General features: G+C 33.1%; 1 protein-coding gene across 4 annotated transcripts in view; it reads right to left on the bottom strand.

Moving 5' to 3' along the window:
• Positions 1 to 23,673, bottom strand: part of SENP6 (SUMO specific peptidase 6) — a 99,702-nt gene that overhangs the window by 6,669 nt on the left and 69,360 nt on the right. For all 4 annotated transcript variants that reach the window (XM_016207368.2, XM_016207371.2, XM_016207369.2 and 1 more), the window contains 9 exons: positions 20,774 to 20,807; positions 20,175 to 20,369; positions 18,871 to 19,097; positions 17,446 to 17,555; positions 17,196 to 17,312; positions 9,274 to 9,396; positions 7,927 to 8,019; positions 4,204 to 4,634; positions 526 to 629 (listed from right to left, as the gene is read on the bottom strand). In XM_016207368.2, the coding sequence (XP_016062854.2) occupies positions 526 to 629; positions 4,204 to 4,634; positions 7,927 to 8,019; positions 9,274 to 9,396; positions 17,196 to 17,312; positions 17,446 to 17,555; positions 18,871 to 19,097; positions 20,175 to 20,369; positions 20,774 to 20,807 (1,434 nt within the window). The remainder of the gene's footprint in view (positions 1 to 525; positions 630 to 4,203; positions 4,635 to 7,926; positions 8,020 to 9,273; positions 9,397 to 17,195; positions 17,313 to 17,445; positions 17,556 to 18,870; positions 19,098 to 20,174; positions 20,370 to 20,773; positions 20,808 to 23,673) is intronic.

The raw sequence follows: 23,673 nt of genomic DNA, 5'->3' as shown, positions 1-23,673 counted from the left end.
TTTATTAGAGCAAGTGAGACATTAAGTAAATATCAGAGTTGACCTATGTTACTTTTAACTGATTATCTGCTGCTGCCATATATACTAAATTGGACACCAAAAAAAAAAAAAGAAAGAAAAAAATCACTGGAAACATGGAAGAAGTAATATAATAAAGTCATAATATAATCAAACCTAACCATTTGCCTTTTGAATGTCAAGTTAGACCAAAAGTTAAGTATGGCCAATAAATGATTTAACAGAGGAAGAGAAAGGGGTGGTAGGTAGGGGAGATGGCTGTTGGTGTGAAAGAATTTATTGCATATTAAAATGTTCTGGTGGGTATTATTTCATCCACAAAGGGGGGAAAAAACAACTCAAAACTAAAATAAAACACCACTAATACAGTTTACCCTAGCAACTTCTGAATTGAAAACCCAAGTCCAGATGCACGAGTTATTGGTTAAAGGAACTACATAGGACTCCAAGGAAAAACATTTAATTAATTAGATAAAACATTAGAACTTTTTGCCAAGCAGGTTTGACCTGGTTATCCTGATCTTCTGAGAAGTCGATGAGTTCATCTTCAAGCATTTTACTAGCTTCAGCTGATTCATCACTATAGTTTAGCCTGATTTTGCTTAAGCCATCTGTATTAATAAGAAACATTATGTAATGAAAAAGGCCATGCATATAACTTATGGTATACAGGCTATGTTAGGCAAGTAATCAATAAAGGATATAGTAATTAAAGATATAAAATCTACCTTAGCATGTAATATCCAAATATAAAATAAATTACTTTTAATAAAACCCTGGGTTGACATGTCAATTACAGAGTAGTTTCTATTATTCAGACACTAAAATTCATTAAAACTTAAAAACTAGGTATCAATTATATGATTAAATATAAATGTATATTTAAATACAAATATGTATGTATATACATATATATGTATATACATAAATGTTTTTGTGCTAGGTATGTCAGATATCTTTAACTAATAATGGAAGCTACACTAGTCAGAAAACAACCTAAATGTATAATAATAAGACAGCAAACTGTAGAACAGAAAATGAAATACTGTACATTTTAAAAACTAAAACTGTGAAAATGAAAAAAATTTACAATACAGGGTAAAATATAAACATGATTAAAGTTAAGGAAAACAGGCTTGCTTTTAGACAAATAATAAAAAGACAAAAAATGAAAATAATCTTCGTGTTAGGATAGTAGTTACAGATGAGTACCTCAACTCCGTATATTTATCCTTCATGTCTGGTTATATTCACAGACTTTTCAATAAAATAAAACAACACAAGCCTGATGTAGATGCTGGTAGTACAAAAATAAATGACTCATAAAAAATTTAAAATGAAGAGGTTTAAAGATCCATTTCAAGAATCATTTTAAAAATAAATTATTCTGCTGAAAGAAGCTAATCATGCAAAATGTTTCAAAAGAGCGTATGATTCGCATGAAAATAATGAAAACCAAGTCAGGCACTTTAATGCCAACTATACCAAAGAGCATACTGTTTCCAATTTTAAAAGCATAATTTTAAGATAGGATAAAATTTATTTTAGCATACAACTTTAACATGGAATTAAGAATAGTAATCTATGAAAGATGGGATGAGAAAACAGAAATAGAATGTGCTCCTAAAAAGACATATAAAAATGTAAATGTGATCAAAAACATATTACTTAAAATAACTAATAAAGCACTATGGTAAATCCTTTAGTTATGCAAAAAATAACTTTTAAAATTTATCTTTTCACCAACCTGTATTTTATATTTGAAGCTAAAACAACTATATTTAAATAAAATTTGTTCAAATCCTCAAGCAATTCAGAATTAGGCAATTACAATTAAGTTATTCTAGCAGCAAATTATTTCTACCTACAAAACTGTCATATAAATATGAAGTTTATATGAATTAAACTGTATGAGCATTTGAAATGAAGAACAATAATTTAAATAGTGTGGTCAATTCCTTCAATAATTTCATTCAGTAAACAAATGCCCTGATATAAACTGAGAGGTGATAACTCCATCAGCTATTCTCTCAATCAGTCCCAGTTCCTGAGAGCTTCTCAGTGAGATCATTTGAAGATGTTGAGTGTGAGTCTAGAGATTAAACATACACATTTTTCATGTTCTATACAACTATTTCATGTGATGCCCAATTGAAAAAACAGCAAATGAAAGTAGTGATATCACATACTTTCCTACAGTTGGCCTTTAAGAAAAAAAAAGAGAACCTAATTCCTGTGATGATACAATACCACTTATTTACTACAGCATGTTATCTGACATCAATAGACAACACTTCTGACTATGTATGATGGTTAAAATTATATTAAAACTGTCTAAAACGCTTCATTAAATCCTGCCAACTATACTCCCAGCCCAAACAGAAATCAATTACTGAGATATTAATCATGTCACAAAAATTTTTACAAGCTTTTTGTATCCTAATTTTTAGTAGTCATCATTTTATATAGGATAGACTGCTTAACAATCCTCTCTGAGGTAGTCAAGTTACCTCAAGAGAATAGTCTTATTTAATGTGCTTCTTAGTGAATGATTCCTTAGAAACATCTGATGAAAGCTATGGGACCTCATTCCTGAAAATTGCAGACCCTCTGTAGAGCACCAAATTTCAAACTATGGGACACTATCATTACTGGATTAATTTAAGCATTAAAAAGAATAGAAAGTATCAGTGTATCACACACAATAAAGGTAAATTAATTTCCTTTAAGGAAGATATTACACATATACTAAAAAAAACAACAAATGCACAAACTGTAATAAAAAAGAATACCTAGAGTAAACAAATATTAAAAAGGCAAACTACATAAAACAGATTATTCCTTACTGTGGTCTTCACTATGTTTGTGAGACTATTTACCCAACTTTAACTGGCTTCTACAACTTTAACTAAGGACTGGAACATTAATTTGCAGCAGAAGGCCACTAGGAATTTCTGGTTTGTGTATATGAAGCCCTAGGTTTTTGTCTCATTGCTTGGTTTTTAAAATCATGCACTTTTAATTCATTTTTAATTTGAATTCACATTAAAGTGGGTGAAATTACTGATCAAAGGGGAGCTTAAAAAAATAGTTCAATGAAGATATACTTCATATACCATTCCCCTTTCTGCCTCTTATCTTCAAAAGGGCACAAAGGTCAACACTCTAGTGCTATTATTAGCTTTATGCAGCTTAGTATGTCTAACTAAATACAAAATAAAAATATTTTTATGAGAGCTCAGCAACAGCTTTCTGACTTACTAAAATAAGCTGGTAGAAGTACCAAGAATATGTTCACCATAACAACTTCTGATATTCTGAATTCACATATGTTTCTCTATGCCTTATACTGACCTTTTTCCTCCAAAGAAAGTATATTAGGACCTATTCACAGTTTAATAAGTTTACAAGGTGTATACTATAGCACGTTATGGGTTTAATGGAGTAGACTATTTCACTTTGGGGTTGGAGAGGAAATTATATAACCGACTTCACATGAAAGTTAAGTATTTGAACAGAAACCTCAGATTTCCATAACAAGTGCTAGAAATATGGAACTGATTCAAGAAAAGAACTAATTTATTAAAACTGAAGGGAAATAAAGAGAGGCTGGACCAGTGCCCTTCTTCCCACTAAAACAATAAAGGAGAGGGAGGAAAAAGGAACTAACCTTTAATTTCAATGTCAACAACTATATAGGAGGAGAAAGCTTTCATTTCCGCCTCTGGCCACTTTATCTCCATTTGCCTATCTGTAAATTAAGAATACTGAACTAATTCACCTTACAGATCTAAGACTGTGCAATTACTGTTTATCCTGAATATAGTAAATTTCCTATGAAACAAAAAATCCAAGATCCGATCGATCAATGGAAAATGCAGACCTTGTACTACAATTTTAAAACTGCACTCTCTGTAAAGGTGAGGGGAGAAGACTGATTGTACGAGGGAATTTTTTTTGAGTGATGGAAAGTTTCTAAATCTTGTTATAGTGATTACATAACTATACACATTTATCAAAGCTCACTGAACTATACTTACAAAATGAAATGTTACTGTAAGTAAATTATATTTCAATAAATCTGACTTTTTTAAAAAGGTGTACCCTGGAATCTTAATCCTGTTTATAAAAGAAATCCAATTTAATCTGAATTCCTTGATTCTTTCAAAACATTTAGAAACATACCTGTATGGTGCACAGAACTTAAATATTCACTCTGTAGGCCATTCTCACTTTTAGTCCTATCAACAACTTTCTGGCATGCAGATTCTCCTTTATTTGATTCTTCATTTTCACTTGCAGTATGATTTATTTTTTTCAGACTACATTTCACACTGCACATGTTTCTCCGATAACGAGGGTCACTTTCTTCCTGTTCAGCACTTGAATCAATTACAGCTACGCAATGCTTTTTGTTTAGCATCTTCTTAATTACAGGCTTGGCAGAAGAGTTTTGTGAACAACTGTCCATTTCACTGGCTGAAGGAGAAGAAATACAACTGTCCTCTACAGTTGAACATTTTTGCATGGCTGTATTTTCATGGTAATGAGGATTAGGTTCATACTTTGGTTTTTCCAAACCAGGGAAACAAACAACAGCCAAAAACCAGTGTGCACTGTAAAAAACAAATGAAACTACTGAATATATTATTAGAAAAGTTTATTATATTTGGCAATAAATATCAGTTGAAATGTTTTTCTAAAGCTTTTCTGAAAAATTTATTAAGCATGCCCAATTTTTTCAATTCTCAAATTAATCCATTGTTTATATGATCATTGACTGATTAACAGGATAAAATGTCCAGTCAAAAATAACATAAGTTTGGTTAGATTTTTGTAGCCTGTATTCACTTTTGCAAACAATCCTTTAAACCTTTTCTTGCTTGTAGAATAAAAAATTTATTTTTTCCCCCAGGTAATTTAACAAAATGTAAATTATATCATTGCAATTCATCATTCCCATTGACCTTCCCTTTGCCTTATTTATGTCAAAGGAGAGAAAACTATGTAGTTTTAAGATTAAAATGTCTTCAGAAATCTAATCAGACTGTGTAATTGTGAACATTTTCTAAATATTGTACATATATAGCTTTTTAAAAACTTTAACCATGTCTGTGTTTTTCTTAGTAAGGTAGGAACTGCTTAACACTGAAAGTACCAAATAATCCTTTGTCTCATGCTATGAAATGTAAATACACTAAAATGAAATAAAATATCTAATGTAATCATGTAACAGAACTTAAAGTATTAGTAGAGTTCCAGCTATTATGTAGATGCTCATGATATAGCTGAATTCAGACACTACAGCTCTCAACAGTAGGATATAAGCCATGAGTAAGAAGCTATATAGCTAATATTGGCTAAAAGTCATTAATCTAATGAAGAATTTTATTAAGGGCTTACTATTTGCTAGGTAGTGTTATGTGCTGGGATAAAATGAACTGGCCAGAGATGTCGGAGAACTTAATAGCTTGAGCACAATATCTGTCATATAGTAAGATGCTCAATAGGTATTTTCTGAATGAAAAAATGAATATAGTGATGTGGATAGAAGTTATGCTACATTCTCATTTCTGTAAAATGTTAAATTATCCCAAGGTAATACTAAGAAACAACACTGTCTCTTCACTGGACAGCGTAAGTAGAAGGATCACAGGGGCTGGCTTCATCCTCAGTATTGTAAAGGGCAGATGGAGGCATGCTTCTCTCCTGTTCTTAATTATTAATCCTCAGGATCCTATGGACTTAGGTCAGGCTAGGGTGGTAGAAACAGCAGCACACCCACTTCCTCACTTCAACTCTAAAACATAGCTGACTGTAAGTCACATCTCAATTTCAGAAATGTTAAAAATTATGTCTTAAAATTGACTAAATACAGTATAATACAGTGACTCTCAACCTATAACTGTAACCTAAGTTTATCACAGGTTTTAATATTTCTTAGTTATGACAATGTGAATATAAGCCATAAATTTTCTAATGCCTCACCAAAAAACTAGGAAAATTCTTTCTTCACCTAGCTGAAAGGAGAAAGCTGAAAGAAACGCCTGAGATCACTTTCAATCTCTAAGAGCCAGGGTTTTGCTTTTACGATCCTTTTAGTAGCAGCTACATTGAGCTTAAATCGCCAGTGGGACAAAAGGCTAAAACAGGTAATTTCACTTATCTGAAGATGGATTAGATCCAAATATCAAGTTTCTGCCCCTTGTTAATTACTGTGACAATTTTTAACAAACAGCTTTTAACCAGAGAGAAATTAACATCACCAGGAAAATTGAAAATAAAACAGATGACAAATATATGGCAGTCTATGTAATCGAATCAGTGACTAAACAACTGTGGTTTACCTCTTCAAAAAAACAAAACAAAACAAGACCAAATGACCCCTCATGATTTGGAGGCTATTCTTCCATCCACAAATGGCACAGTACCCTTGCAGAATCCTTTTCGGACTTCACATCTTTATTCATTCTCTACTTTTCATCAAGATTATTGGAAGCACTGATCATAGTTTCCATCCACACCAGACAGAGTGACTAAGAAGAATGTGCCTCTATTGCTAAATCGTGTGTATCTCAAATTAAATTTTTATTTAAAATTTTAATAATTCATTTCTGACAAATGGCTTTCTATGTATATATTCTCCATTTCACCTAGTAGGCAGATCACATATTACTTTATATAACAAATATATGGCAAGAAACCTTATTTAGAGATGAATGAAGAAACTGAAGATTAGTTTTTAAACTGTTTGACTTTGACTATATATGGCTTTGAAAAAGTTGGGCTTTATCACCATAAGCAATGTTTTGACCTAGCCTACCTATCTTTAGAGAGCACAGATCTTATAATTAAAGCAGGATTTTAAATAGTTTGATTACTATACAGTGAATTTGTTTTTCATACTGAGAAGAAAAAAAATATTCAGAAGCTAGCATGGCATCGCTAAGCTTATAAGACATAAACAATCTCGCAGAATACCAATCTCAGACAAGGCTATTCTGCAACCATAATAAAATAGGACAAAGCAAGGCCATTTCATAATCTGTCTAAACAGAGACAGAGAAGGTCACAATACAACCCCTAAAACATCAAAATCCCCCTTTTTTTGCTCAAGGAGTGAATGCTACTTCTTTACCCAAGCAAACTACTGCTTCTTTAGATCTTCCCCCAAATTACCAAACCAAAGCCCAAATTCTGTTACAGGCTCTTTCACACACACTTTCACTGAGAGGCTCCATGGCTGCCCATGGTATGTATTCTACACTGATACAAGTAAAGAGCCCAAAGTTATCCAACCACAGGTGTATTCCTGGAGGTCTTTGACTGGAGGGCATAGGAAAACAACAACAACAAAAGAAATACAAACACACTTAAGGCTAAGTTGTATAATAATACTGTCCTACACATTAATGCCTCTTTAGCCATTGGGGGAAAATAACACAAAATGTTTAACCATCCCCTTTTACTTAGAAAATAGCTTTGAGTAGTCAGCATGGTTTTCAACTTGAGAAAATGGCATAAACCTCGCCATCTTTTCTTCTTGTTAAGAGCCAAAGTATGTTTTAAACTAAAAACTCAAATTCTTCTATGGGACCTAATCATCCTCCTGTATAAAATAACTTTTTCTATGGGATGTTTGCTAGACCACAAGCACCGTTTTTAAAACCGACATTATTCTACATGGACCAATAAAACAAAATTAGAAAGATCTCTTGTCTAGTGTTTGTAAAATTCAGTATCTTACATGATTTACTAAAAAACTGCATTAATTTTCATAAAATAAGCAGTATAAATATAGATATGCATAACAAATTTCAAGAAGTTTAAAAAGGATGAATTCTTCACATCCTGAACACATTTTCTAAAAACTGCCACCACATTTAAAGAAAGGGATTTCTTACTCACGCTTCATTAAGGGGTACAAAAATAAAATCCTTCTCAAAAATATCTACATGCCGGGTCCATGTTTTTACTCTCCCATGCCGCTTTTGCTGTATTCTGTAAGGCAAGAGATAGACTATCAAGTTTCTGAAATGTTCCTAGTGTTTAAGCTTATATGCAACCATTTATAAATTATGAATATTAAGATGTTAACAGATCTAACAGTTGTATAAGATGGTTTAACAAGTTGGGGAAAGAAAACAGAACATCTGAGATAAAGCTAGCAAGGCATGAAACTGTCCATCACTGAATCTGGAAGAAAGGGATATTTGATTCCTGCTACTACATACCAGGGTAAACCAGTGCTAATATTGTTTATTATTGCAGAAATGGAACAAGCAATCAGATTGAGAAGCAAATCAGATCATGACATATGATAACTGTGGAGGAGAGAGCAGGAAAAGTGAGCTTCATCTTACAGTAGATGGAGAAGAATACACTATGACCACTGGTCAAAACCAATCAATGTCATCAACTCTAAGATGCCAAATTAGGAATCAATGAACTAGTGGATAATACTATTTGTATTACACACATCAGCCCTCAATTCAAGACATTTAACAGCACTTCTGACAAAAATATACCAACTCTCTGTGTGTATCTTTTGACCAACTACCAACAAGAATCAGTACTGGATGTGATCACTAAATGGAGAAGAATTATAAACAAATATCCTCAGGCCTTTCAGGCCCAATATGTAGAACAGTATTCCTTAACTTATCTGAGAAGAATCATCCAAAGAACTTATTAAAAGTACAGATTCGCAGATTCCTCTCTTAGATAGTACGGATGGAACATCTAGGGTAAAACAGAGCAATCTGTATTTAATAAGTATCCACGTAATTTGTTTTAAACCATCAGGCTTATTTGGGAAATACTGATGTAGATATTACATCTAAAACCTTTATGAATTCCACGTATTCTTAAGGCTTTTGAATATTGATCCACATTTATATTGGATCCAATCCAATATTATGATTTTGCTAATTGATAACAAATTATGTCGCCGCAATATAAACAAGTAATTTTTACAAAAATGTTTTTATTGATTTTAGAAAGAAAGGAATGGAGAGGTGGAAAGGGAGAAACATCAATCAGCTGCCTCCTGAGGATTGAGCCCACAACCCAGGAATGTGCCCAGACTGGGAATTGAACCGGTGACTTTTTGGTCTATGGGACCCTTTTGGTGCATAGGACCACACTCAACCAACTGAACAACACCGGCCAGGGCACAAATAAGTGATTTTTTTACTAAGTTAAATTTGAGTAACTTGTTATATCTATTAAATATTTTCAAAGAGCTTGACTTACGATAGATTAGTTGTTTCATGAAGACTTCTCCTCTCTCTCTGATTAAGGCGTTTATAGAAAAAAGAACTGAATATATGAATTCGGTCAGCATCTTCTTTCTTCAGTTTTTCAAGCACCAAATATCTATTTTATAAAAGATAATTCCAATATAATGAATATAGTAGTTTACCTCACACTAAAAGCAATCAGGCAGTAATTAAATATCTATTTAGCCACCATCAATCTCACTCCTTAGAACAGAAAGCAGCAAAGTTTACTTCTATTCTAAACAATAACTACCAGATAATTCTCAAGTAATGAAAAGTATGTTTGAGAGTAAAACTGTGATTTGAAAGATCTAATATTTTAAAACAAGGGCACATTCACAAACATTCATAACAACATTATTTCTAATAGCCACAAAGTGGAAATGCCAGAAATACTCATCAACTAATGAATGGAAAAATAAAATGTGATATATCCATACAATGAAATATACTCAGCAACAAAAATAAAGTACTGATACATTCTGTAACACTGAGGAATCTTGAAAACACTGTGCTAAGTGAAAGAAACTAGTTAAAAAGGAGCACATGCTGTATAATTCCATGTATATGAAATATTCAGAACGTGCAAATCCAGAGACAGAAGAGACTAGTAGTTGCCTAGAGCTGGGACTGGGGTTGGAGGGAAATGAGAAGTCACTGCTGAAGGGTATTGGGGTTCTTTTGGGGGATAAAAATATTCTGAATATTGACTGCAGTGATGATTGCACAACTGTGAATATACTAAAACCACTGAACTGTATACTTTAAATGAGTGAACTGTACATTATGTGCACTATATCTTAATATAGCTATTATTTCTATGTGCTGCTTATTTTAAATAGTTCAGTTAGTAAACCATGAAGACCTAGCCATATATTACTTTTTATAAAAACAGAAAATAGAAAGAACCTATACAGTGGTGAGGTTGTAACAATGATTCATTAAAGTGGCTTTATATTGGTTCTAATTTTTCCTTGCTTTAGTTTTTTCTTTAGGTCTTCATCAAAACAAATAGCAATTAGTTCCTTGATACATTAAATTTGTTTATGTTCCAAATCCTCCAAGGAGCTATGTAAAAATCAAGCTCATACCATATTCATTTCATTAAAATGAGGATAATCTGAAAGCCTTGTGAAATCTTACACAGAAACAGCAAATGTCCCAGAGGGAACACCTTGAGACATGTCACTTATCATAATATTTGATAACTTTAAAGCTCAAGTTCTGATGAAAAGAACTTAACAAAATTTCTTGCTTTAGGGCAACTCAGTGTGCCCCTACAGAAGAAATAAGACAGTGAGTGAGTCATCTCATGACACAGTGTAAATCAATCACCGTATTTAACAATAATATACTCAAAACAGAGCATGCAGTACTCTTACCGGTTTGGCTCTGTGGTTAGAGTGTCGGCCCACAGACTGCAGGGCCTTGGGTTCAATTCTGGTCAAGGGCACCTACCTCGGTTGCTTGATCCCTGGTCTGGTTGGGGCACGTGCAGGAGGCAACCTGTCTCACACTGATGTTTCTCTCTGTCTCTCCCCATCCCTTCCACTCTCTCTAAAAAAAAATCAATGGAAAAAAATATCCTCGGGTGAGGATTAACAACGAAAAGGGCATGTAGTGAACTAGATTTCAGTTTAGGAGCTGTATGATAATTAGTGAACCCTGCATCTTTCACAAGAAACGTAAGGTGTCCCTAAACTATAGGATGAAGTCAAATCTAGTTTTTACTTTGTAAAACTGAATCAAATAAACAAAGGGATAATTCAACTTAAAAAAGGAAAGTTATTTGTGATTTAAGAAAATGGATTCTCAACTTCATATATAAACAAATCCATGCCTTGTAAAGTAACTAGTTTGTTTTTCTGATCTGATATACATCCACAAGTATTTCTGTGACTATATATAGTTGTTCTTTTAATGTACATATGTTTGAACTAGTAACACGTCTTTATTTTAGAATTAAAGGGAAAATTCAAGTTTATTGCAAATATCTTGTGGGAATTTCTTCCATTTGGATACTTTTTTTTCTTTCTGTATAAATCACTTAAATATTGAATGTCATAGCAAAGCTGTTCACTTGGTATTTCAAAAAGTGAACAAGCTAACAATCAAATCATGACTTCTTTAACTAGAGGATGAAATTAAAAGACTATTTTAAGGTTACTCTATAACTCTATGTGACTTTGAAAGTAATTTTTATTCAAGTAATTCTTTTCATCTCTGCATTTCATTAACATTCTCTAGATTCAATGCCCTTCTACTTCCTATAATATCGGCAAACTTCGTTTAAAAGTTTGCTTCTAACTTGTAGAGTCAGAAATAGAAAAGAATGAGCAGTTTCAGTAGCAGCCAAATAACTGATTTAATAGTGAAGTTTAAAAAAACTTTCCAATTTAAAATTCACTTCTAAGAATGTCACAAGACAAATGTAAGGTGTCCCCCAAAATGTATATGCACACTTTGAATAATTATAAAGGCAGTATTTATTAAAATACATTTCATTTTCAAAATTGAGCTATCAGCTGTTAATGTATACATTTTTTTTTGGACCCCCTGTATAAACAGATTTTTTTTTAAATCATGGATTTTGTTAGGTTTTCTTTTTTTAAAATTTGGAATACTGATTTGCATCAGAAAAGACAGAACTTGTAGATAATTAAGTTGACTGTTTAAAATTTGTTTTAAAGTTTAACTATTAAATGTCAAGGGGCCTCCTGAAAATATAAAGAATTTCAAGAGTATAAACAAATGACTACAAAATGTCTACTGTAATATAAACATTATATTATATATGAAATGGAATAAACTAAAATATAAACAAAATATTAGGAGTTCAACTTAGTTTTTAGATCCATCTATATGCTTTCAAAAACAAACCATTTTAAATAAAAAGCAGGTTAAAAAGTGAACAGGTGAAGAAATACGTACCATGTACACATAAACCAAAAGAAAGCTAGAATAGCTATATTCATTTTGAACAAAGTGGGCTTAAGAACAAGGAAGATTATCAAGAATAAAGAGGAACATTACATAATAAAGGGATCAATTCTCCAAGAAGGCATAAACGTGTATGTGCCGAACAACAGGGATTCAAAATACATAAGGCAAAAACTAATAGACTTAAAAGGAGAAACAGATGAATCCATAATTATAGTTGGATATCAACCACCTTCTCAATAACTGATAGAATTAGTTATGTGGAAAATCAGTTAAGGGCAAAGATGAGCTGAATACATTGTCAAATAACTTGACCTAATTGACATTCACAGAACAATTCATCCAACAACAGCAGCATTGTTCTATATAGCTTGGTTTGTTAAGTATACAGCAGGATTAAGAGATAACATTTTTTAAATTATGGAAAAATATGTAAAATTTGCAATCTTAACCATTTTTAAGTGTACAGCTGAGAAGTGTTAAGTGTATTCTCATTGTTGTGAAACAAATCTCCAGAACTATTTTTTTTTTTAAATCATCACCTGAGGATTTTTTCCATTGCTTTTTAGAGAGAGTGGAGGGGGGAGGAGAGAGAAGAACATCGATGTGAGGGAGACATATCAATTGGTTGCTTCCCACATGCACCCTGACCAAGGCCAGGGATCGAACCTGCAACTGAGGAATGCGCCCTTGGCCTGAATCGAACCCAGGACCCTTCAGTTTGGGGGCTGATGCTCTAACCACTGGGTCAAACCAGCCAGGGCTCCAGGCTTTTAAACTTGCAAACTGAAACAAACTTTATATCCATTAAAATAACAATTCCCTGCCCCTGGTAACCACCATTTACTTTCATTTTCTATAAATCTGACTACTTCAAGTTACCTAAGTGGAACTACACAGTACTTTTATTTTTGTGACTGGTTTATTTCACTTTGCATAATGTCTTTTCAGATTCATCCATGTTGTAACAGCATGTGACAGGCTTGGTTGTTTTTTTAATCCTCACCTGAGGATATGCTTTTTAAAATTTTTAGAGAGAGAACAATATCAATGTGAGAGAGAAACATCAATCATTTGCCTCCTGTACTCGCCCTGACCCGCTATCTAACCCACAACCCAGGTATGTGCCCTGAGTGGAAATCGAACCTACAAGCTTTTGGTGTATATGGGACAACGCTCCAACCAACTGAGCCACCTGGCCAGGGCCTTTTTGCTTTTTTAATCCTCACCCAAGGATATGTTTCTTTTGTTTTGTTTTTAATTGATTTTAGAGGCAGAGAGGAGGGAGAGAGGGGAGGGGGAGATGGAAAACATTGATGTTAGAGAGCAACATCAACTGGTTGCCTCTGTATACATCCTGACCAGAGATTGAACCTGAAACCTAGGTATGTGCCCTGACCAGAAATCGAACCTGCAAGCTTTTCGTGTATGGGACGATGCTCCAACTAACTGAGCAACTCGGCCAGGGCTCCTTCTTTTTGGGGGGGAGAATAATATTGCATTGTATGTATATACCACATTTTGTTTATCCACCAATCCATCAATGGACAGTTTGGGTTGCTTCCACCTCTTGACTATTATGAATAGTGTTCCTACGAACATGGGTATGTAAATCTCTCTTTGAAATCCTACTTTCAATTCTTTTGGCTATATACCCATAGATGGGATTGTTAGATCATATATGGTAGTTCTATTTTTAATTTTTTGAGGAACTACCATACTGTTTTTTGTACTGGCTGGATCATTTTGCACTCGCACCAGCAGTACACACGGTGTCATTTGTCCACTTTATTTTTCTGTACGGTTTTTTTAAATAGTTTTTTTTTAATAGTTGTCATCGTGATGGGTGTGAGATAACATCTCATTTTGGTTTTGATTTACATTTCTGATGATTATTAATGTCGAGGATCTTTTCATGTGCTTATTTGTCTATTTGTATAAAATAACATCTTTTGATTTAGCTATTAAAAACTGTTTGAGCCTGCCCAGGCGTGGCTCAGCAGTTGAGCATGGACCTAGGATCCAGGAGATCATGGTTCAATTCCCGGTCAGGGCACATACCCAGGTTACGGGCTCGATCCCCAGTCAGGGGTGTGCAGGAGGCAGCCTATCAATGACTACTCTCTCATCATTGATGTTTCAATCTCTCTCTCTTCCTCTCCCTTCCTCTCTCTGAAATCAATAAAGACATATATTTTTTAAAAAATAAATAACTGAACTTTTAATTGAATGACTGTTAGGTCTCAAAGGGGTCTATATCTGCAAAATTAGGCATTTAAAATCTATGACAGTTTCTCTTGCCAGCAAATCTATAACCCATTTGTAATTCACTGAAACATATTTCATCACCATTAACTCTGCAAAAGGAAAAATAATGTCCTTGAAAAGGGGGTACAGTTAACATAAATAGGAATATAATGTTACCCCCAATGTTAAGTAAATCCTGTCAGTTGATAGTGTGGTCGCATTCTTCTGTATCCTTGTTGACTGTTTAGTTGTTCTATCAACTTCTGAGAGAGGGGAATTAAAGTCTCCAGGTATATTTGTGGACTTTTCTGTCTCTCATTTTAGAGCTATCAGTTTTTGCTTTACATACTTTGTAGCTCTGCTGTATGGCACATACCCAGTAAGTACTGCTAGGTCTTTTTGGTGGATTCACTCATTTATCACTATAGAACGTCTCTATCTGATATTGTTAAGGTAACTTCTGCTCTCTATTAATATTTGCATGCTATATCTTTTTCCATGCTTTTCCTTTCAACATATATATATATGTGTGTATATATACATATATACATATTATCTTTGAAGTGAGATTTTTTTGTAGGTAAGACATAGTTGGGTTGTGTTGTTTAATCCACTCTGCCAACAAATTTTACATGTGTTTATAATTGTTCATTAAAGAATTTTTGTGATGGATGCTTTAAAATCTTTGTCAGATAATTCTAATATCTGTGTCAACTATCTATTGATTGTTCTTTCTCATTCAGTTTGAAATCTCTGTGGTTCTTGGTGAGACAAGTAATTTTAGGTTAAAAACATTTTGAGTATTATAAGACTCTGGATCTCATTTAATTCTTATGTTTTAACAAGCTTTCGCTGGTACCACACACTCCAGTGCTTGAAGTGGGCAGCAGCACCTCAATACCCAGGTGGCGATGGAGGATCAGGTTCTCCTCTCGGTCACCATTACATGGAGGGGCTCCATGTTACTGATGGATAGGGGTGGAGGGCTTCCCACAAGGCCTCCAGTGGTACCACCTCCACTGGATGAGGATGGGGAACAGTACCTCATTATCCCCTACGGACCAGGGTGAAGTCTGACTATATACTGACCCTAATAAGCCCAGGGTAACTCTGACCTCAAAATTATTCTTAGCCTTTATCCCCCTTGACCTCTGCGGTACTGAAACCATGTAATGTGCCCTCCATTAAAGCTTTCACTTCCCTTCAATTTTATGACATCATTCTCTCTAGATTTTTCTTACCTCTCAAATTTTACCTCAGAATTTATTCATGGGACCCTCTTTCCTCCATGTTTGTCTAACTCTACTACTCTCCAGGTTCTTCCTTATAGCTCTTTTTCTCATTTTGTACCCCTACCTAAACAATTTGATAAATTCTCGTAATTAAACTACTATTTGCAAAGTAAAAACTCCTAACTCCCTATGTCTCCAGCCAGAATTCAAATGACACCCAGAACCATATATTCAACTGTTTATTGGCACTGTCCCTTTTGTTGTATCAGACACCTAAAGGGATATCTTCCCCTCCCCTACTCAAACCTATTCTGCTTCTGCATTCATTGCTTCAACGGCAAAATCATTCAGCAGGTCTCCCTAGTCAGAGAACTAGGAGTTATTTGGCACCCATTTCTATCCTTCTTAATACCCATTCAATCAAGCTTGGGGTCCTGCTGAACAACTCTACCTCTTAAAACACATTTTTTCCCTTTCCCTCAAACAAAAATGACTTATTTAGGCTTCTCACATCACCTTAATTAAATTTCTTTAAATCTTCTCTCTTCTAGATGTCCACAATAAAAATGCTTGTCAAAATGATCTTAAGGAAACTCAATTATGGTATCACTTCTCTGATCAGAACTATCACTCTTTATAACAATGTTTTCTTTCCCCACACAGTGGATTGCAACCATTAGTAGGTTATAAAATCATTCAGCAGCTTTCAACAATCAGGTTTTTAAAAATCATTTTGTTTTATGAAATACATTTGAATAAACTAGAAAGTATTGTAGAACACTAGGCACACTGATACTTAAGTTGTTTTGTTTCATATATACACCATTTTATATCACAAACCAATAAACACATACAAATTTATACATGTATAAACACACTGCACATACATGTATATGCATGTGTATACTGGGTCATGATGTAAGCTCTTCCAGGAAAACTCCTTGATCCCTCATATTTCCCCATCTCTAGGGAGAATGAAGCATTTTTTTCTACTTTGTCTTCTATTAATGCTTTAATCCCATATTTGTGTTCCCTACAAGACCATAAACTTCTAACACAGTACTTTGTATACAGCTGGTACTTGGTGAATGTTTACTGAAGGAGATGAGTGAAATCATACTTTTGTGCTTGCTCAAGAAATTATTACCTAACCTAGGGTAGTAACAATTTTTAAAGGCTTAAAACACTGTAAAAATAACAACATAATAAGCTATCATTTATTAAGAGCACTTTGTATGTGCCAGGTATTTTTCCCAGTCCTTAACATGTATTATCTTATTTAATCTTTACAATGCTTTTAGATACGAATATTCTCCCAATTTTTAAAATGAGGAACCATAGGTAGAGACATTAAATAACTTCCCACACCAAGTGGCAATGATCGAATTCAAAGCCCAAAGTTTTGACTCTAGAAAACAAAGGTACACATTATAGAATGTTAAAGATTTGCTAAAAGGTTGGTAGAAAATTAACTTACTTCAAATAAAAGTCTATAATAACGTCATTTAAAAATTCTCCTTCACTTAGACAGTGCAGGTCCTCATTAGTAACGGAGATGCCTCCCTTAGCTGGAGGTGGTGGATATACTATCAATCTGTAACAAATTTAAAAAACAACAACAGATTATTAAATATGTGTGTGTGTGTGTGTGTGTGTATATATAACTGAAATGTAATAAAACAGAGAAGAAATTTAAGAGTGTTGCAAATGTAAAGGAATTCTCTCACTTTTCTACAGGACCCATAAAGATGGTGTGACCTTCTCCAGTTTCTTCCTCATCATCATAAAACCGAAATTCTTGTTTGCTTCTAAGTTGTATTTTAGATTCCAGGGGCACCTGGAAAAGGAAATTAAATGATCAATTCAAAGACAATTGGGAAAATTTTCAATAAAAAGAGCAAGCACAAAGAAAGAATACTTTTCAATGAAAAAGGATTAAAAATATAAAACAAGAAAAACTAGGGTCCACTTTTTAAAAAATTTATAATTTCTGGTACAGTGATACTCTTCAATTTTTGAAACAATGGCCTCCAGTACCTTGTCTAAAATCTCTACTATCCATATTAAATTAGATTATGTTAGTAAAATCCAAAGAACAGACACAGTATTTTTTTCCTCCAGCAGTGGAGGCCTACCTAAGTTCGGCCGCTAGCGAATCCATAGGACATGGAGCAGAGGCAGAGGGAACACAGTTCTCCAGAGTTAAGGAGTTAAAGGAAGAGCCTTCTGTGAGCCCACTGAAGCTGCCTCATGGCTCTAGCTGCTTTTTTCCTCCAGAATTATCTTCTACAGATAATTTTGCAAAAGAAGGGGAATGATTCCCCTTCCTTCTTCTGTTCTTTTCCTCAACTCACTAACTATATGAGTAGCTCTTCTCTCATGAGGTCTTGTCTTTACTAAGACTATGCCTTGGATAGCCCTATCTCTAAGTGTGTAGCCAGGTTGAAAGATTTTTAAGTGTTCCCAATAAATTAACTCAGTAAAATTCAGTTGCCGTGGTAGGGGACAAATTTAGAGTATTTAAATTCTATTTGCATTATTTAACATTACACTGCTTGTTACAACAATTCTGTGCCTTTGATTCAGGTGACTTCAGAGTTACCTACTATATTAGTTATTCTAGAACTGGATACCTATGTTGAGAGTCAGGATGGTAGGTATTCTTCATTTCTTAAGTTTTCAACCATGTATGTACATGTTACATATAAATGTACAGCAGGTACCAAAATTCCTTTATTTGTATTGAAGCCAATGGTATCACTGGAAAACACCAGCAAATTTAAGAAACAGGGTAGTAACAGACTGGAATATATAGCAGTGTATGCATATGTATGTTGAAAGTCAGAAAAATAAGAAAAAAAGATGAGAGAAAAAGAAAAGGAGATGAAAAGTAAAGACAAGAATAGAGTATGGAAAGGAAATAAAAATGCTTCTAAGACCTGTACCAAGAACTATGTGTCACATGTCACCTATTCACCATTATATTTTGACACAAGATAGTTTGCAAATTGCATATAAAAGCAAATAATTCTGAAGTGGAATAAAAAAAAAAAATCTAACTCTGAAATGAATAGTGATGTAATAAAACATATTTCCCTTTAAAGCTACATGTTATTTAAAATTATATTTAAAAAATTAAAACACATAATTACATTTTTAATTTTGTTTTCTTTTTGCACACAACTGCCTTTGATGTTCTCTTCATAGGTTTTTGTACAGGCAACAAGTCTGCTATTGGCTTCTTCAAAGGGAATTTTCACAAAAAAGTTGGACACATTATTCTTTATACCAATTTCAGTAATGATACTTTCAAATACCGTATTTGCTTGAGGATCAAGGCCAGTTTGAAAAATTAAAATTATATACTGTTCTTCCAAACCTGAAAAGAAATCAACATAACTATAAGTCTAAAAGAAAAAAAAAAATTTAAATAGGAAGCTATTACAAAAAAGAGTAACAACTAGTTATTCCAAGACTATCACCAGAAATCTTGGTATCAATGTTCAAAACAGTGTTTGGCATACAATGGATATACAATAAATATGAAACAAAGACCAATGACAGTGTTACCTGACAATGTCACCTAAGTTATTAAGAGAAAGGAATCAGAGCACATTACTCTAGCAGTAGCTCGGGAACAAATCTACTCATGGGTATGACTAATTTACTTCATCTAATAGGATCGAAATATATTTACAGTTTTAAATATATATCAAATAAAATTCTTATCAAACACAAATAAGAAATTTCCAAGTGAACTGATAGTATCTCTAGAGACTTTAATTGTAAAAAGGGCTATTCACTAATGTGCAAACTATTGCAGCTTTAACAACAGCTATCATTTATTCATCATTAAGCTAAAGCAGCAATTACTGCTGGAAAGTATTTATTTTACAACTAGTCATGCTATGCCATAAATGTTAGAGGTGAACACAAACTGGAGAACCACATTATTTTTTAGAGATTGGAGACACATTCTATGAACTTGCAAACTTCCTATTCAGGCTAAGTTTCAAGGATTCTAAATTTATATGGCTGATTTACACTTAGTACCTATGAGTGCATTAAAAAAAATCATTTTATCTAACCACTATGTTGTACACCTGAAACCAATACAAAATAATATTGAAAGTAAACTGTGATTGAAATTTAAAAAAATCACTTTACTCAGATAATACAGGGTTAAAGAGTGCAGCAGATCTTTTCAGTTTTAACCATTTTAAAAACTTTCTCGATGGGCTAACCTGTGTTTTTATCATCAGACCTTCCACTTTACATGGGCTTTGCCTCATCTGTAAAATGGGAAAAGTAGTATCTATCTTATAAGTCCCTATAAGGAATACAATATAATGTAAGATAGTGTAATATAATGTAATCTAAGGGATCTACTAAAGTGTACTCACATTCTGCTATTCAATGAACTATGTGTTATTATAATCCGTTCTACGTAACTTACTTGTTAACCTATTTATTCCTTTACAACTACTCCAAACTTTATCATCCATATTCAACTGCAGCTGCATGCTCAGCCTCTGATAAACTGCTGGTATCGTCTGAAGAAACACTACTGGTAATTTTCGGACATTACACCATTCACATTTAGTTAGATCAGAGGTATTTAAAGTAATCCCTACAGGATCATTTTCTGGTTCTGGAGGAAAACAAATGGAAATGAAAAATGAATCAATCCTTAAAACAGCAATTCACAAATGAAAAGTGTGAGAAAATACAAGTTTAAAGTTAAACACATTTATTATGCTCTGTAAATAGTAACTTCTAGTGGAAAATGAAGAAAAATCTTTACAACTATCTTAAAGAAGCTTCTGCATTTTTTTCCCAAATGAAAAGAGGGTTCTAATGAAGTATACTTACAAAATTAAAGGTAAGTTTTGTGCTGTTACAGAATTAACATATTAAGATATATGCCTTTTGGTAAAAAGATGTAGTAACTAATCATCTTAATGAATTCTATAAATGTCATTTAATCTTTTATTCCTGTAAAGTGCTTTAGTGTAAACAAAGCTTAAGTGAGTAACAAGATATATAATAGCTTACCTTCTAGCTGTATCTTGATAAAATCTAAACAAAACTAAAAAAACAAGACAAATTAATGCCAATCTAGATTTATGAAGACTTTGCTACAAACACCATAAATGACATTATTTGGCACCGAGACAACAAAGGGCAGAAGAACCGAATCATCTACCATGTACTTAAATATAAATGTAAAATAAGAGATCCTCCCCACTTCCAACTTCTCTCTCAGAAAGGCAGGCTTCACCTTTTTTATTCAAGTGCTGAGAATATTCTTATACTACTGATTTATTTCTCATAACTTCAAAGATAAGCTGACAAAATATTACAATAAATACTTGAATACTCATACCCAAATTCACTGTTAATATCTTCCCACACCTACTCATTCTATGTATATAGTTATTTCCCATTTGCTAAACCAGCATAAAGGCAGAGGTTCATTACAACAGCTAAGAAAATTAAAATTAACTTCATTCAACATACAATTCATACTCAAACTGAGTTCTTATTCAAATATCCCCAACTGCTCAAAAGTGTTCTTTATTGCTGCCTTAACTTTTCCCCAATTGATGATTCTGTCAAGGTAACGTTACATCAGTCTCCTTTGTCTACTCCCGTCTAGAACAGAAAGAAACCTCCCTCTGTTCTTCATGACATGCCCTTTGAAAAATCCAAGCTAGGTCCTAAAAATGTACAATACCCTGGACTGCACCACATCAAAAGGAACATGATGTCAGGCAGCTCCACTACTGATACAAGCTTACTCACTTGTTGAAGGCAATGTGTCAAGTCTTTCCACTGTAAAGATTTTTTTTCTATTTGTAATTAAATGGTAATCTGTGGAAAGATACTTGAAAGCCTGTGAATATCCTGTTTCTTAATAACCTTTCATTCAATGACTTTAACATCTATGGAAGATCTTGCCTAAATTAGTTATTATTAGAGGTTATAAAAAGTTGATTTGCTAACTATTTTCATGTGGAGAAGACATATTAAGCCTGATACACCCTGAATTAATAAACATTTTGAGTGTTTACTTAAGTTAAAAGAATCAAAAAAGGACACAAGAACTTAAATGCATTAAAAAATAAGCTGGATTGATACACAGAGGGATGAACAGATACATGAAAAGCAAATTTAGTAAAATGCTAATGGCAAAATCTAGCTGGGAGTTTTATGAGTGTTCACAGTAAAATCCTTTCAACTGTTTTGTTTGAAAATTCTCACAGTGTAAAAAAGGAAGCAAGAAAATACAAAATAAATTTAGTTACTACAATTGCAAAGTCCAGAATGTCACTAAAATACCTTCTAAAGATGATGTTTAAAAGTAATACATTAATTCGTTTCACTGGAAAGCAACACGTTAATTAGAGACATCAAGAATAGGTACCTGTGGCATGGGAGACATTCCAACAAACATAGAAGCTGAAGTTATAGCCTTTAGAAAAGTGTGTCAGATGACTCAAAAAGTAGTAATAAGAATGACATAAACAATAAAGTGGAACCATTTGAATAAAACTGTTGCCTGAGATATCTGCCATTTAAAAATGTGTATAACTAATTATTCAAGTATTAATATATAGTATTCCTAACAAGCCATTTTCCTGTTAAATAAAAGTACTGACTTTTAAATAAAACTAGCACTTCTACATGATGCCAATTCTAACACTGAGTGAATTTAAAATAATTAAATTACCTAATAATGTTATAAAAATGGATAAAACATTTAGAACAGAAAAATATTTAGAATCTGTTTCTCAGATTAATAATGACATGTCAGATAAACTATTTCAGTGCAAAACATAAAGTTCAAAAAGAAAATGACAGTTCAAAAAAAAAGTCAAATCATCTTTTAATACACTATCTGAAGAAATTACAGATCCACCATACCTTAGCAAAATGGTACTTTGGGAAAATCCCACAGTACAAGGAAGATTAGTAACAGATTGCAAACTTCCACATTATAAGCATAACTACTTTTTGGCTGAAATATTTCATTTAGCATTTTAACTTTTTAAAAAACCCCTATATAGCAACACATTTTATATTATACATACTGCCTTTTATTTTTTAAAGTAAAGTCACAGTTTTTCTTCACTAGATCATATACATATTAATCTGTAACTTTCATGTAAAAAAATTTAATTCAAATTTTGATGTAGTTCTTGCTAGATAGTCTTGAGACAATCCAACTTTCAACTAAATTATCAGCCTTAATTATCATACCAAGGAGTTCTGAATAATGGTGCTCTGAATAATGTGAGGAAAAGCCATAAAACCTAGAGGAAACTCCTGGAAATTTCTGAAGTATAAGACACAGAATAACATTTTTGTTACCTGACAGTACCAGGAAAGATAATCTGTATCATGAAGGCTTGCCACAAAACAGGAGCTTCATAAATCCCTGAAAACCCTGATGTATAACAACGCTACTGGGCAATAATGAATAGTCTATACATAATTTGCTTTAAATCTCTAGAGTACTTAACATTCTAGTTTTTAAATCGCGAGAAGAGTATTTAACATTCTAGTTTTTAAATCATGAGAAGCTGGAGTTTTTTGATGAAAAAGGAAAAACATTTGCTGGTTTCCCATACGGCTTTTCTCTCGTAAGAAATCAGGTCTACATTTCATTTTCTACTATAAACTAACCTATAAAGTTTCCCCCCCACTTTTGATCGTATTTATTCTAGAATCATGAATTCTAGAAAATAAATAGCTATTATTTACCATAATTTAGATAATAATAAAACCACCTCTTTCCTGATATAATAGAATGTGTTTTCTTAAAGATACTGCTTTAAGTATAAAGAACAACACTCAGAGACAGAGTTCAAAAGGTTAGAAATGGATAGTCAGGCACATCAAGTTAAGGAATTATAAAATAAAGGTTTACAAAATAGTGCAGTGCTAAAGGA

Source organism: Miniopterus natalensis, chromosome 5, assembly GCF_054644295.1.
Source record: "Miniopterus natalensis isolate mMinNat1 chromosome 5, mMinNat1.hap1, whole genome shotgun sequence".
NCBI classification, from domain to species: domain Eukaryota; kingdom Metazoa; phylum Chordata; class Mammalia; order Chiroptera; family Miniopteridae; genus Miniopterus; species Miniopterus natalensis.
The sequence above is the reverse complement of the archived record's forward strand: the minus strand, read 5'-3'. Positions and strand labels throughout refer to the sequence as shown.